The sequence below is a fragment of the Sinocyclocheilus grahami genome, unplaced genomic scaffold (genome assembly GCF_001515645.1).
Source record: "Sinocyclocheilus grahami isolate Dianchi unplaced genomic scaffold, SAMN03320097.WGS_v1.1 scaffold207.1, whole genome shotgun sequence".
Lineage (NCBI taxonomy): Eukaryota > Metazoa > Chordata > Actinopteri > Cypriniformes > Cyprinidae > Sinocyclocheilus > Sinocyclocheilus grahami.
In genome coordinates, this window is record NW_015505386.1 from 756,237 (window position 1) to 770,749 (window position 14,513).

The 14,513-nt window shown below is 35.5% G+C and overlaps 1 protein-coding gene across 1 annotated transcript in view; it reads right to left on the bottom strand.

The window, feature by feature from the left end:
• mmp17a (matrix metallopeptidase 17a) overlaps positions 1–14,513 on the bottom strand; it is a 90,985-nt gene continuing 76,472 nt past the window's right edge. Inside the window, exons 6-10 of the mRNA XM_016286171.1 lie at positions 10,628–10,730; positions 6,696–6,778; positions 5,793–5,945; positions 4,068–4,325; positions 1–523 (exon numbers count right to left, since the gene is read on the bottom strand). Coding sequence (XP_016141657.1) covers positions 201–523; positions 4,068–4,325; positions 5,793–5,945; positions 6,696–6,778; positions 10,628–10,730 — 920 coding nt within the window. The 3' untranslated portion in view covers positions 1–200. The remainder of the gene's footprint in view (positions 524–4,067; positions 4,326–5,792; positions 5,946–6,695; positions 6,779–10,627; positions 10,731–14,513) is intronic.

Genomic DNA, 14,513 nt, shown 5'->3' on the forward strand with positions numbered 1-14,513 from the left:
ACAACAAAAAGTATCAACCAAAAAAAGAAAAAAGAAAATGTGATCCACTCCCTTTCTTAATTGAAGTGCTGAGGCCTTTCCATCAGTCCAGCGCTGGTGAAAGGCTTTTCCAGAGCCTCTCAATGCTCTCTTTACCCACAGGCTGCTGTATGTTCTGCTCCTGGAGTCTTTTTGAGTACAGGCCTGTGGCTCTGCCCTTATCAGAGAGCAGCAGAGGAGAGAGCGAGCGTAAGCGTCCAGAGCGGCGCTAACTCCCAGACGGGCGAGAGGGTCAGTCGCGTCCCCAACGGGGAGGCTGAGTCCGAAGTGCAGGAACAAACCTCGTAGCCATTTTCTGCATGGTCTGCGTGGTGCTGCCCATGTAGCCTTGTGTTCGAGTTGTTCTGCATCTCTGGGGAGTCCGACTGCATTTCTGTGCACGCCAGCCAATCCTTGCCGATGGGACGCGGATAACCCGCTTCAATCTCCATATCGCTGCCCGCCACACGCCAGTACTCCTTTCCCTTGAAGAAATATGACGCTCCTGAGAAGAAAAAGTGGAAAATATAAGGAAATAAAATACAGGTTAATGCGTAGAATGGATTTTTCAGACCTGCTTTCATCTGGCATACACATCATGATGGTTTCACTTTTCCCTGTGTGGCTTTTGTCAACTCTATTTCCTGTTTTGAGACCACCTGGGGTGATACTAGAATTTGAGCCTTTGGGGGCTTGACCCCCAGTAATATTGGAGAATATGTTGTGCTTTGAGCAGTGCTTCTCAAACTGTAGTCTGTGGACACTGGTGGTCTGTTTTAGACTGTCCTAGTTGTCTGAGAATTGATTGGTTGTCAAAAAAATATAAACAGAAAAAAAACTGTCATTAAAAAGCATAAACACTAAATTAACCGAGGGAACTGCTGGGGGTTCATGAGTTGATGAAAAGCTAGTAATTAATGAAATCATAAAAATGTAAAATTAAAAATAATTTTAAAATGAAAACAATCAAATGAAAAGATATATAATTTATCCCGGGGATAAATATTCAATAAATATTTTAGATGCAACAACTGACAACCCCTTAACTGTTTTTAACTGACATTTATACATAAGTGGTTATATAAATAAAAATTTAAAATAACAATATTACTTTATGACATTATTAAATACTTTGTATTTTTTCTCTCACATAAAGCTATCAAACGACTTTAGAAAAGGGCACAGATTCATACAGATTATGTTTATTTGTGTTCTTTTTTGAGCTTCACAGTTTTTGGTCCCCACCTAATTTAATTATATGGAAAAGAGCAGCACAGAAATTTTGCTAAATATCTCCTTTTGTGCTCCACAGAAGAAGGAAAGTCCTATCGGTTTGAAATGACCTGAGGGTGAGTAAATGATGACAGAATTTGATTTCTTTAAATCTATTTCTTTAACACTCTACACTGACAGCTGAATAAATCATGCGTTATGGAGGATGAGACACAAGACAATAGCCCCTCTAGACAGAGACTAGAAACACCAACACATTTTGCCACTTGATGAAAGCCTATTCCTCCGGTTCAGCCTAATGTTTGCATTTGTCCCCTCTGAACAAGAGCTTTACTATCTCTCTCTGTCTCACTCTGCACGTGAAATTGGCCCTCAGTGCTGTCTATCTGAACAGGATACTGTTGCCAGCACCTCCTCAGGCTGATACTTCTTGGTCACTTTAGAGTGTGACCTGCTCTCACTCCTCGTTCAGAGCTCTTCCTGTGGGGTTGGCAAAGAACAACACCTGATGAGACACCTTCTCTGCCCCTCACTCAGCCTACAGAGGAACCACAGGGAAAAAGATCTGGTACGTCAAGTGGAGCCTAAAACTATGCTCGTGTGTGAATTAGCTGTAAAGATGATTTCTCAGGGTGGATAAAAGTGCAAACAAAATTTAAATGTGTCTAAAAGGTCCCTAACTTGCCATGTGTAAAAAAAAAATTGGCATGAGACGCTAAGAAAAAAAGAAATCAGAACATGACATTTAAAACATGTTCAAAATGCTTTGATGCTAATTACAGCTGCTGGAAGCAATAAATCTTTGGAAATAACAACGCCGTCATAAAATGTTCTAATAGATATCCTTGAAATATGTATTCTGAGAAATAATACGTGCCAGTCCTAAGCTCTGTGAAAAGCAATAGAAAAGGAGAGAGTGGCCTGCATTTTTTTCTCCATCATAAATAGACTTTCTACCTGTCAATCATTTTGTATAATTGGAATATGCTGACAATGGGTTGGTCAAATTTAATACATGGGTTAATAGTGTTAACATTTTGAATTATTGCATGCATCAACTCAATTTTTACAGTATTAGTGTAATAGACAACATGGAAAAAAGGAAATAAAAGAAGCTGTATGTGTGTTTTTACATGAAAGTGCTTAGCTTTTATTTAACACGGGCTTGATTCGATCCACTACAGAATTTCAAATGCCTGTTCTTCATCCTTGAGGACACCATGAGGAGCTCGCTGTGCATTAAGCACAATGCCGTGCATTAGGCATGACAGGACATTATGCCCCTTTCTCCATTCAGCTCACATAGAGCTCAAAACTGCTGCTATGACAACCACACAATCAAAACACCTGCCTGGCTAACATCCTCTCCACCCAAATAAAATCATATCTTCCAAGGCGGATCAGGGTCATAAAACTGCGAACCGTTCCTTTATATGATGTATAAAGCATTAAAGAGTTATTTTTGAGATGTTACTGGATACTGCACAAGATGGAAGATAATATATACATAATACATTTAAACTTTGTAGCTAATTTAAGGATTTTTTTTTTCTTGATAAGCCTAGTTTCCTTTCCTGTGTTTTCAATTGAAAATGGAAGCTGGGTGCTGGATGCTGAACAGTGTTGCTATTATTTACTAATTAGTTAATAATATACAAACTTTTGTTAATTGAAATATAGTTAAAATATACATACTAGATAATAGACTTAAAATAAAAAAAATGAAAATGTTGCCATGTCAACAAACTGAAATAATAGTTGAAGTTGATAAAAAAAAATTACAAAAATTACTAAAAATAAAACTGAAATAAAAATATAATAATAACTAAATAAAAAATATTACAAAACCCCAAAAATATAAAAGCACATAACACAATTACCAAATAAAAACAGAAATAGAAATAGAAAAATATTCAAATATATAATAGCATATACTATAAATAATAGTACAAATAATACTAAAATAACAGATGCTGAGGTGCTAACAGCTTTTTCTGTATGTCATGGCCTGGAAAAAACATGATTTGCTACTTGTTATTGCTATTTTGGGGGCATTTACACACAGTATTAATTATTTAGGTGGCGGGATGTTCTCATTTCAGAGACCATTTTTTATGGACATCTACATGTACAAAATGAGACAACGTTTTTGGTCCATTTTCAAAAAGATACTACAATTGAAATGTTCACATCTGCTAACAGCTGATTTTGTCAACTTCTGAGAGCATATCAACAGTCTTAAAGGAATAGTTCACCCGAAAATGAAAATTTTGTCATTTTTTTACTCACCCTCATGTCATTCCAAACCTGTATAAGTTTCTTTCTTATGTAGAACACAAAATAATATAATTTGAAGAATTTCAAAGAACCAAACAGTTGTTGGTCCCCATTGATTTCCATAGTAGGGAAAGAAATACTGTGGAAGTCAGTGGGGGCCATCAACTCTTTGATTACCAGCATTCTTCAGAATAACTTATTTTATGTTCAACTTAAGAAAGAAGCTTATACAGGTTTGAAATTAGATGAAGGTGAGTAACTGATGACAAAAAATTAATTTTTGGGTCAACTATCCCTTTAAAGCTAGACATGCTCTGAATTACAATTTCAATGCATCTTTAACATTTTGTATCATTACATTTAGCATGGCTATGCTGTTCTTCACCTAGTTCAACAGCGAACCGGTATGAACCAGCCTAGACAAGCACAGAAATTCATGTCGGTCTTTTCATGCTGGAAGGAAAGCGATTCATTTTTTTGTGACTCTAAATGATAACATCCAGGAGAACTGCTTAAAATTCAAGATTCACAATACTTACTGTCAGACCACCGCATGGCGTCATCTAGTTGAGATGGGATCCCTTTCCACAGCGCCGTGTCTTTTGGGTAGCCGAGGTCCATGTGCCGCAGATGGTCATCATAGCGCCAATAACGGCTGTCCTTGAAGAAGTAGGTCTTCTCATTGTGCAGCCAAACAAATACTGCATCCACTCCCTCCGCAGGCAGTCCGAAGTCCGTGACAAGCCGTGGGTAGCCCTCTTCAACATTATTGTCCTTGAACACCCAATATTTCCCACCTAGGGAAGTGAGAACGACTTATTGTGAGGTGGGAAAATTGTAGGCTTCATTAGCAGCAAACCAGATTAGAAAACACAGACCTGCTGTGAAATACATTTAAATGCTCTAAATATACAACACGTGTTCTTTTTAACTCCATGCTTTTGAGCTGAAATTGGATTTGAGGTACGACTTCAAAACACTGTCGCATTATATCTTTGAAGGACATTGTTTGCTTTATAGTCTAACTCTTTTATTAAAAATGACATTTACATAACTCGAGAGTGTTAAATTTCAATAATTTCGAGAATTTTCCTAAGAGTGAGTGTTTACACTCCAGGGAGCATTTTGTTTAAAATGTCTGGAATTAACTACATTATCGGAGTGTCTTTTTGAAATAATTTTAAAGAGCCTTTGATAGACATTCTTGATCTCTTTAACTGTGGACCACAGATTACTGATTGCCAAAAGCAACAAACACAGTGCAATACTAGATATGGACATTTTCTAAATGTGTTGCACAAAACTCGACACCACAACACTAAGGTGTTGCACTCATCCAGTTCAGAATGAGTTATGTGCCAAAGTGCAATACTTAAAGGTGACATATCATGAAAATCTGACTTTTCCAGGTTTTAAGTGCTATAATCAGGTCCACGGTGCATCTACCAACCAAGGAAACGTGAAAAAGATTAACTCGGTAACTTTGTTTTGGTAAGCCTTTTTCTGCAAGCGTCTGAAAAAACGAGCGCGTCTGATTTTGCTCCCTTGGTGACGTGGCAAAGGGATCTCATTATAATATTACCGCCCCTTAATCTGTCAATTTCCACCAACAGCGCTGTCATTTTGATTTTGCAAGCGACAACGGTGTACCAGTTCTAATGCCATGGCGAAAGTTTGAGCAAAACACGCTAACTGTTCTGTCTTTGGCTTCACAGACGAGCACAGAACACTATTTAGAGTCCCAGCCTCAGAGGAGACAAGAGAGCAGTGGATTTATGGATTTATTTACTGTATATTGCTGCTGCCACACAGATCTAAAATAAACAAGCGATTTATTTCCCAGCTGTTTACATTCACAGACGTAACCGACTGTTTTTGTAACTCGTGTTTTTAAGTAAACTTGTGTGTGAATGAGAACTTAGTTTAGTACTCACATGCTGTGACAGTCGCTTTCTGTCCATGTGCTTTAGTTGTGTGCACTCAGAAATGAAAAACAGCTTGTTTCTGCTTCCACTCAAAATAGGCATTTTCAAAATGATATAATAAATGATCTGTGGGGTATTTTGAGCTGAAACTTCACAGACACATTCTGGGGACACCAGAGACTTATATTACATATTGTAAAAAGGGGCATAATATGTCTCCTTTAAGGTGTGAAATTCTGACAAACCAGTCAAGATGTATGAGTAATAATTAAAGTAAAGGTTATATCGAAGGGTTATATTAAATATTAACTTCATAAAAGATTAAATCCAGGCATTTACCTTTAAAGAACACTATCTTATGGTCTCCAGGTCTCTCGTATACAGCATCCACACTGACCAGGTTGGCAGGCAAACCCCTCCAGAAGCGATGGATCTGAGCTGGCCTTAATGACACCAGGTGCTTCTCACGTGTCAGACGCCAAAAATACTTCCCTGACAAGAAGTTTGACAGTAAGAATGTGTGGTTATTTGTGCATTTATGTAAGCTTATGGTGTAGTTATGTGCTATCATATGATATGTAATATTATGTATAAGGGACATTGGTTAATAAAGCATGGAATGCGTGCATGGCCGGGGGCAGTGTGTAGGAGGGTGCCCAGCTGGCAGAACCAGCCAAGCAAATACAGTGCACAAATGATAATATATCAAAATGCAGACAGCAGTAGTCTGAAGACAGCGCATTCATGACTAAACCGGAAAACAAAACAATTTCACAGCAGTCCAAGTCCAAGATTTTTGCATCATGATAAAAAAAAAAACCTTTTTTTGTGTCCACAAATCTGAGTATTATAATGCAAAAAATAAAATTAAATCAATAAATAATAAAAATACGCAAATAAAAAAGAAAATCATTTAAACTTTATCTTCTATACTTCTAATGAGATAAGAAAATTAAATAGAATTAAATAAACTCAAATTCAATATATATTGTATCTTAATATCAGTTATTAATATCTTAATACAATAATTTACATTTTAGTCATAATATCTCATGCAGTTATGCTTTTCTATTAAATTCATTTTATTTTAAAGATCCAAGATATTGGAAAACAAGACACAAAATACCAATTAAGATTGTTTTTATTGATATTTTGTAGTTTATACACACAAAAGGGTGTATACTTTATACTTGGTCTGTTGCTAATAGCTACTGATTTCACTGGACTTCAGGGTGTTCTTACCTTTGAAAAAGAAGGCCTCCCCTCGAATCTGGGCTACAGCATCAAAGTGGCTAGTGCATCTGTCAGGGGCATCAGGGGCAGGTCTGTGAGGTAGAACAAACAGAAAATAAATGAAATGGATAAGCTTTAAACAAATGGCTTTGCAAGGCATGTGAAGGTAGAGCATAAGATTTTCACTAGTAGAAGTGTTTGTGCCTCTACATGAGTAAATCATTTATTATGGAAGGAATAATTGACAGACCACTGAATTATTTAAAGGGGTCCTATTATGCTTTTTCACTTTTTCAACTTTAGTTAGTCTGTAATGTTGCTGTTTGAGCATAAAAAAAGATCTGCAAAGATACAAAGTTCAAAGTTCACTTCAAAGGGAGATATTTTATTTAACAGAAATCACTTTTCAAAAACTACAACGAACGACTCGTTTGGACTACAACAGAAACACGCTAGCTTTCCCAAGGCAGACGAACTTAGAGTGGTTACAATCATCCGGGTTTAAATTGCGCTCAAATTGATTTAATATTGACGCAATATTTACACTGAAGCTCGCAGGCGGCTATGGTAAGGGGCATGACATTTCCCGACCAGACGCCGAGTGCTGCCAATCACAACACACGCTGGCCAGCTAACCAATCACAGCACATTTCATATTTCAGAAGGCGGGCCTTCATTTGATACAGGAACTATTCAAGCTGTTCATGCCAAACTGGGGAGAGAGGTGTTGTAATAATGTAAAATATGTGAAAAGTAATGTGTTTTTCGAACAACCTAGTATGAGAGTCTCTTCTAGTACACCCCCAAAACAAAATCAAGACTTTGTAAAAGAGCATAATAGGACCCCTTTAAAATGTATGCACACCTCGAGGTGGTCATGCAGCCTCGGAGCAATGCAGAATAAGTTCACTGCAGCATAATTTTAAATAATTACATGATCCAATTATCAAAAATACCCGAGGAGTCAAGGTTTAGATGGTTTACATGGTCTAGTTAGGCCCTACTGGTAGATGTCTTAACTACAACTTCTGTCTGGAAAGGGGAAAAGTTGCATTCAGTCAAAAACAAAACAAAAAAAATAAAAAACACGACAAACCAAATAGCTAAATAATTACTAACATAAAATTAAAACAAAACAAAAACAAAAATGTTAAAAAAATTACAAAATAAAATAATATAAAGTAAATATAATATAATATATAAAATATATAACAATTAAATAAATATAATAAATAAAATGGTATAAAATAAAATAAAGTTATAAAAAACAAATAATTTTAAAATAATTATAAATAAAATAATAAAAAATTGAAAATAAAATAAATATAAAATAAAAATGACATGGAAATATATAAAAAAAAATAAAGTAAATGTAATCAAAAATAAAATAATATAAAATATATAAAAATTTAAATATGGAATAAAATATAAAAAAATTAAATAAAATAGTGTATACCACAGCTAACACAGTAAATGTATTTATCTCAAGACATTTTCAGGTTTTCTAAAATATGCACTACTTTGTCACCATTTAAATATCAAGTTTAAAATCAGCACATATTAATATTAATTTGAAAGCATTAGCACTTTTACTGTAAGTCTGTATAGTACATTACTATTTTTGTCTAACTATGGCTATGTGCAAATAGACTCGAATGCAGGCACGTGTACACATAGACATCAAAGGGGGGTTGAGCACCTGCCCTTTTTCTTCCTCGAGAGAAAGTGCCCTTTTTTCTGGGGAGTTTTTCTTTTTAAATAAATGAATATATATATGTATGTATGTATGTATGTATGTATGTATGTATGTATGTATGTATATATATATATATATATATATATATATATATATATATATATATATATATATATATATGTGTGCGTGTGTGTTTCTGTTTGCGCACAGCTTTCCCTGTCAAACAAATGAAAAAATCAAACTATCAGGTTGGGTTGGGAAATGTTGAGACTGTCGAGTTCCGATGCCTTTCTCCCTCCACGTCTCTGCGCGTGCAGCACAGCAGTGTAGCACACATTGATCGGCACATCACATCACAGACAGACAGAGAGCCGCAGTAGTGAAGCCCTCTCTCCCTTTCCAGTTATGTTTGTCTTGCTGTGGAGGTGAGTGATGATGAACAAAAGACTAAACTACCTGTGCCTTGAATTTACAGCTAATTATCCAAAAGACAAAAGGCAAATATAGTTCATTTGTCTTGCTAACATACATGACTCATAAGAGCCACCATGTACGTTAGCTAAAGTTTAGCTAAGGCAATAGGAAGTCTAGTAGGTTAGACCAGTGCGCGTTCTTTCACTGCATTATTCAGTTTATTAAAATGCATTTAGAATGATCACAAAATTAAAGACATGGGTGCAGAAGTGTATATATATATATATATATATATATATCATTTCATATAATTAATTAGTATCACACGAAGACTGACGTTTTTTTCCACCAAAAAGCAGCATGATTACAAATGTGATACTGATTTTATACAGCAGCTCAATAAACAAGAATTTAATATTAAGACACGTTTTAGACACAATATTGACTGTTTTTGCTCTATTTCGCCAACAAATATTCCAATTTGCATCTCTGAGCAACATGATGCTGATTTGTTCCTGAATGAATCAACTGTTGAAATGATTCGGTTCAATCGCAATGACTCACTTATTAACAGTGACTTGCTGCCACCTGTTAATAAGTTAAAAGCGCATAAATTTCACATTTAAAGTATCTTAATTAAAAAAAATTATAATAATTTCAAATATCAGTATTAAATGTTTTATGTTTAAAAAATCAAAACAGTATTAATGCATTTGTAACTGCAGGTTAAATGCATTCATGTCCTGCATTAAACTGTGTAAATGCATCTAAATTCCACTTCTAATGCAGCTTCTGTCTTTTTCTCTGCATTGCAAAGATTAATTTTGTCAGTACTGATTTAATTTTTTTGGTAACAGCCCACATGACTTATTATTCTAATTGACTGATTCAATTTAAGAATTTGACTGAAAAGATGATGCACACTTTTAGAAAAAATGGCTTTATAAGGTAAAAAATGCCCATAAAAGGTAAAAAATCAATTTAAACTTATTGGAAAAGATTAATTTCTATCACTGCTGTGAACTGAACACCACACAGAATATGAAAACCTTTAGGAGTCAGCTGTCCATGGTAGTCCTTAAGATATCAGCACAATAACACACTCAGCAAAATATCGTCTAATTATTGTTATCGATAAAATCCCAGAAAATATTGAGATACGTTTTTAGTCAATATCGCACACCCCTAATATATTTAACGTTTTGTTTAGAAAAAATTAAAATAAATATGAGAAGTGCCCTGATTTCCCCTGCCCCTCAAAATGTCTGTGCACGTCCCTGCTCGAATGTCCTTACTATGTGCTTGGTTTAAGATTGGACAAATCAATGAAGATGTTATCACCAGCTTGCAACAGAATCTCTGAATGTGTTATCCCCTCGGCTAATGACTGACTTAGCACTTTGACGTGGCTGGGATGTTAATGATGGAGCAATTACGGTGACAGAGCTGCTGTTGTGAGCCGGAACTCGCCTGACACTTTATTAACAAAGATTTCATTCACAGCTTATTAGCTGAGCTCTCTGAGAGGAATATATTACTGACCTTTGTCAAACCAAATCTACCTGTCTCACACATCTGCCGTGATGATGGAGGGAGAGGAAATAGAGAGGTGCATGCTGCTCTCAGAGCAGCTAAATGCTTGCTTACTAGGAGTCAGGTATTGAGTCTGTAATTTGTGTCATTCTGGCATTTGCTTCAGGAAGGTTGAGTGCAGTTGCAGGCGGATTATGAAGTCCATACATACTCTCCTTCTAAATGATGGACCACTACCTCTGCAATTCAAAATATTCAGAGGAGTGTGGGTTTTGTGGGTGCGCGCTTGTTGACTCACGGTATCATGGATCTGTTTTCGGGGAGGTCAAGCAGGACGGGAGGTTCGGCCGTTTGAGAGGGGTCATCTGGCTGCATTGTGTGCGATACAGACTCTCGAACACCTGACAAAACACAAGGCGAGTTCAGCTTGCGTAAAAGCATAAAAACGGCACATTTCTGAGAGGAACACACACTAAGTGTGTGCTTCACTTTTTAACAAACCTTATTACACTCAAAAAATTACTCAAAAATAGAGATAACAGCCAGTCTCATAAAATGAGTTTAGCAAAACTACCATTGCCACAAAAGACAGAGAAGATGTATGAGTAATAATGTGCAAGTAAAAATAAAACTAAGATAATGAGGACAATGTTTAACAACCAACAAAAGTACATTTCTACTTTGTTCCAAATCAAATACTATTTCTTTTCAAAGAATGCTATTCCTTTAAATTTTAACCTGTTTGGGAACCTTTTAATAGCTCAAAAACATATAAAATATACATATTTCGTGAGTGGTTGAAACTTAACGGGTTTTATAATCATATGATAATTTATTATTAACAAAATGTTGTCTTAAAAACACGCATACAACATCCTTCATCAAAAATGTTATGCGACTCATGTATGGGGTCCCATCAAGTGACCCAAGGTAAGAAAAATTATTAAACACAATAATTGGTAACCCTTTATAACAAGGTTAAATTTTTTCCCCTATATTTAATGCATTAACTAACATCAACAATGAACAATACACTGTTACAGTATTTATTAATCTTTGTTAACGTTAATTCATAAACATACAACTGTTCATTATTAGTCCATGTTAGCTCAGGTCCATGATATAACATTAATAGATACAACTTTTGATTTTAATAATGTATTAGTAACTGTCGGAATAAATATTAACTAAGACTAAAAAGATTTTAAAGTATTTTTCATTGTTAGTTTTTGGTAATGTAGTTAGCTAATGTTAACATGGCACCTTATTGTCAACAAGTGCTTTTTATTTTTTATTTACCTCTGAAGCAGGTAATTCACTTATATTGTGGTACAACAGAGGCTTAAAGCGGCTCGAGGCTAGCTAAAGAGGCTAGCTAGAGCTGAAAATAAAATCACAAGGTTAATTATGAAACTATTACTTTTTCCTAGTTCTCAGTTATGTTTTTAATGAATAATTTGGTATCAGATATTTCTCCTAAAAAAGGAGACCGATGAGACTCTTACCATAATCAACTGCTGATAAACAGTAAGAGAATTGAGCTACAAAATCGGTGTGGATAGCATGGCTGAGATAAATTGGTCTTTGGAGACCATTTAGTTCAGTTCATATTGAAATGACAGAGCACAACTTGAGGCATTATTGAGATGAAACACACAAGAAGACACCTGAGATTACTGGAATCTTTTTCTCAGGAGAACCATCTGAGAAGCAAAAGAACATATTAAAAGAATTTGAATGGAAAAGAAGTAAACTACGAAATACTATTATTAAAATAAAGACAGTAAAATCAACCTCAGCAGAACATAAGGATGAATTAATTGGACAAAAAGCAGTAGTATTTAACTCTGGATATGTGCACAATCATTTAACTGCAGAAACAGGGATATATTAAGCCCGCGTTCACCTACTACTCTGAGTTCCACAGCTCCTGGCAGTATTTGCTTGTCTTTGAGCCCATCTTGATCCTTCCATCCCTATATATAACTCTCTCCATCTCTTTGCTTCCCACCATGCGTGTTTGCAGCGGTGTTCGGCATTCTGCATGTTGATTAGCAGGGTCCAAATCATGGTGACGACCAATTAATCTCTGTGCTCCTAGCCTGGCTCAACAAAGCCATGTAATTAAATCAATAGTGCCCCTATACAAACCAAATAACTTCTGCTCTTTGTGCCCCACGTTTAGGTGCCCGTTATTTGCCTGGTGGGATCACAGAAAAGGGCAGCCTGCAGAGGGGGCATGCAGTGCCAATCACTGCAAATTACAATGGGCACTTCAGCTAAAAACAAGGTAGTGCAAGTGGGAAGGGATGGAGGAAATGCAGAAAACAGCTGAACCACTTTTACATGCCAGTCAGAATGTGCAAGTGATGTGAATGCACTCTTTCCATAACAACTCACAGTTACACTTTATTTTAAGGGGTCCTCGTTACAGTGTAATTATACATTTAAGTACTGTGTAATATTAATTAACTACATGTACTTACTATATGGTTAGGGTTAGGATTAGGATTAGGGGTTGGTTTACTTGTATGTAATTATGCATCATTTATTGTTATTATAATAGTACGTACATGTAACATATGTAACAAGGACACCTTAAAATAAAGTGTTGTCCAACTCACTAAAACACAAACTAAACCAATTAACTAACTAATTAAATAACTAATAGCTAAATAACTAAAGTATATAGGGAATTAACAACATGATATTACAATAGTACAATCCCCTCAATAGCCAGGTTTCCATCCAAGGATTTTTTACCAAAAAATATTTAGCGCTTCAAAATTTTTACAGATACAGCTGATGGAAATGCCATTTTTTTCGATAAAATTTATCATGTGTTGACATTATCTTTTTCCATTTAACTTTAGCGCATAAATTCTATATCGATACTTCAAATGTCCCAAAAAATAGTTTGGAAACCCTTTTTGTCAAGAAAAGAGGCTTTAACGCAAATAAATGTGGTGTCACATGGCAGAATTAGCCTATAGGAAGCGTCCGTGTTCATGGTGTTGCTCACGTTAAAGCACCCTTTCCCTGTAGTTCAAAAGCGCATTAAATCTTATTCATATTATTAAATAGCATCTAAAATTATTTTATATTTGGTAAGAAAAAGACAAGTTACCTCTCAAACATACTTATCTTAATTTGATGTTCCTTTAGTAGCCTACGTTTAAGTTATTTTTTACACTGCACTGCTCAGTTTAAATAGCCTGTAGTCCATGCCGTTCAGTGTGACCACCGTACCCCCGTGATATTACTATGCCAAGCACATTTTGTTTTAAGTGGATATTGGAACGCAAAGTACAAAATTTTAAATTAATTAATTTTGGCTTGTATATAATAAGTAGCTTCTTATATATTTTTTTATTTTTGTTTTGTTCTGAGTTCTGTTTTACCGTTAAATTTAAAGTTTGTTGTGGAGTGAGGGGAACTAAAATAGCATGGTTTTCAATTTTGGCTGATTGTATTTTAATATGATAATGAACAGGCTGCGTTGTCCAGTTAGTAATACTTAACTACGCGAGTGAGGCGCCGGCACGATCACTTGTTGTTGTTTTGTTTAGTTTTTTCCTTTTAAAAGTGGAAAGAACTTACACCGTCTACACTCTTAAAAATAAAGGTGCTTCAAAAGGTTCTTCAAGCGATGCCATAGAAGAACCATTTTTGGTTCCACAAAGAACCATTCAGTCAAAGGTTTTTTAAAGAACCATCTCTTTCTTACCTTTTTATAATCTGAAGAACCTTCTTTCGCCACAAAGAACCTTTTGTGAAACAGAAAGGTTCTTCAGATGTTAAAGGTTCTTTATGGAACCATTTAGACAAAAAGGTTCTTCTATGGCACCGTGAAGCACCTTTATTTTTAAGAGTGTACACCGGACGCGAGCGGCACGGCAACGGTTGCGTCCGGTGTAGACATGGTGTTACTATACTCTTTCATTTGTGGTCATATGAGAGTAAGACATTATTCAAAACTATTCTAAATATTCCTTTATTTGTGTACATTCACAATAAAATCAAAACATTGTGCTTTTGTAAAATAAAGGAAACAAACAGGATGCCGATTTCTCGAGAGTGCATCACAAAAATGAGCCAAACTCTGCATTTAGGCTGCTAATTGAGACAATTCATTTTTTATTAGGGATGACGTCATCACGCACAGCATTTTATCGGTAAAAGGC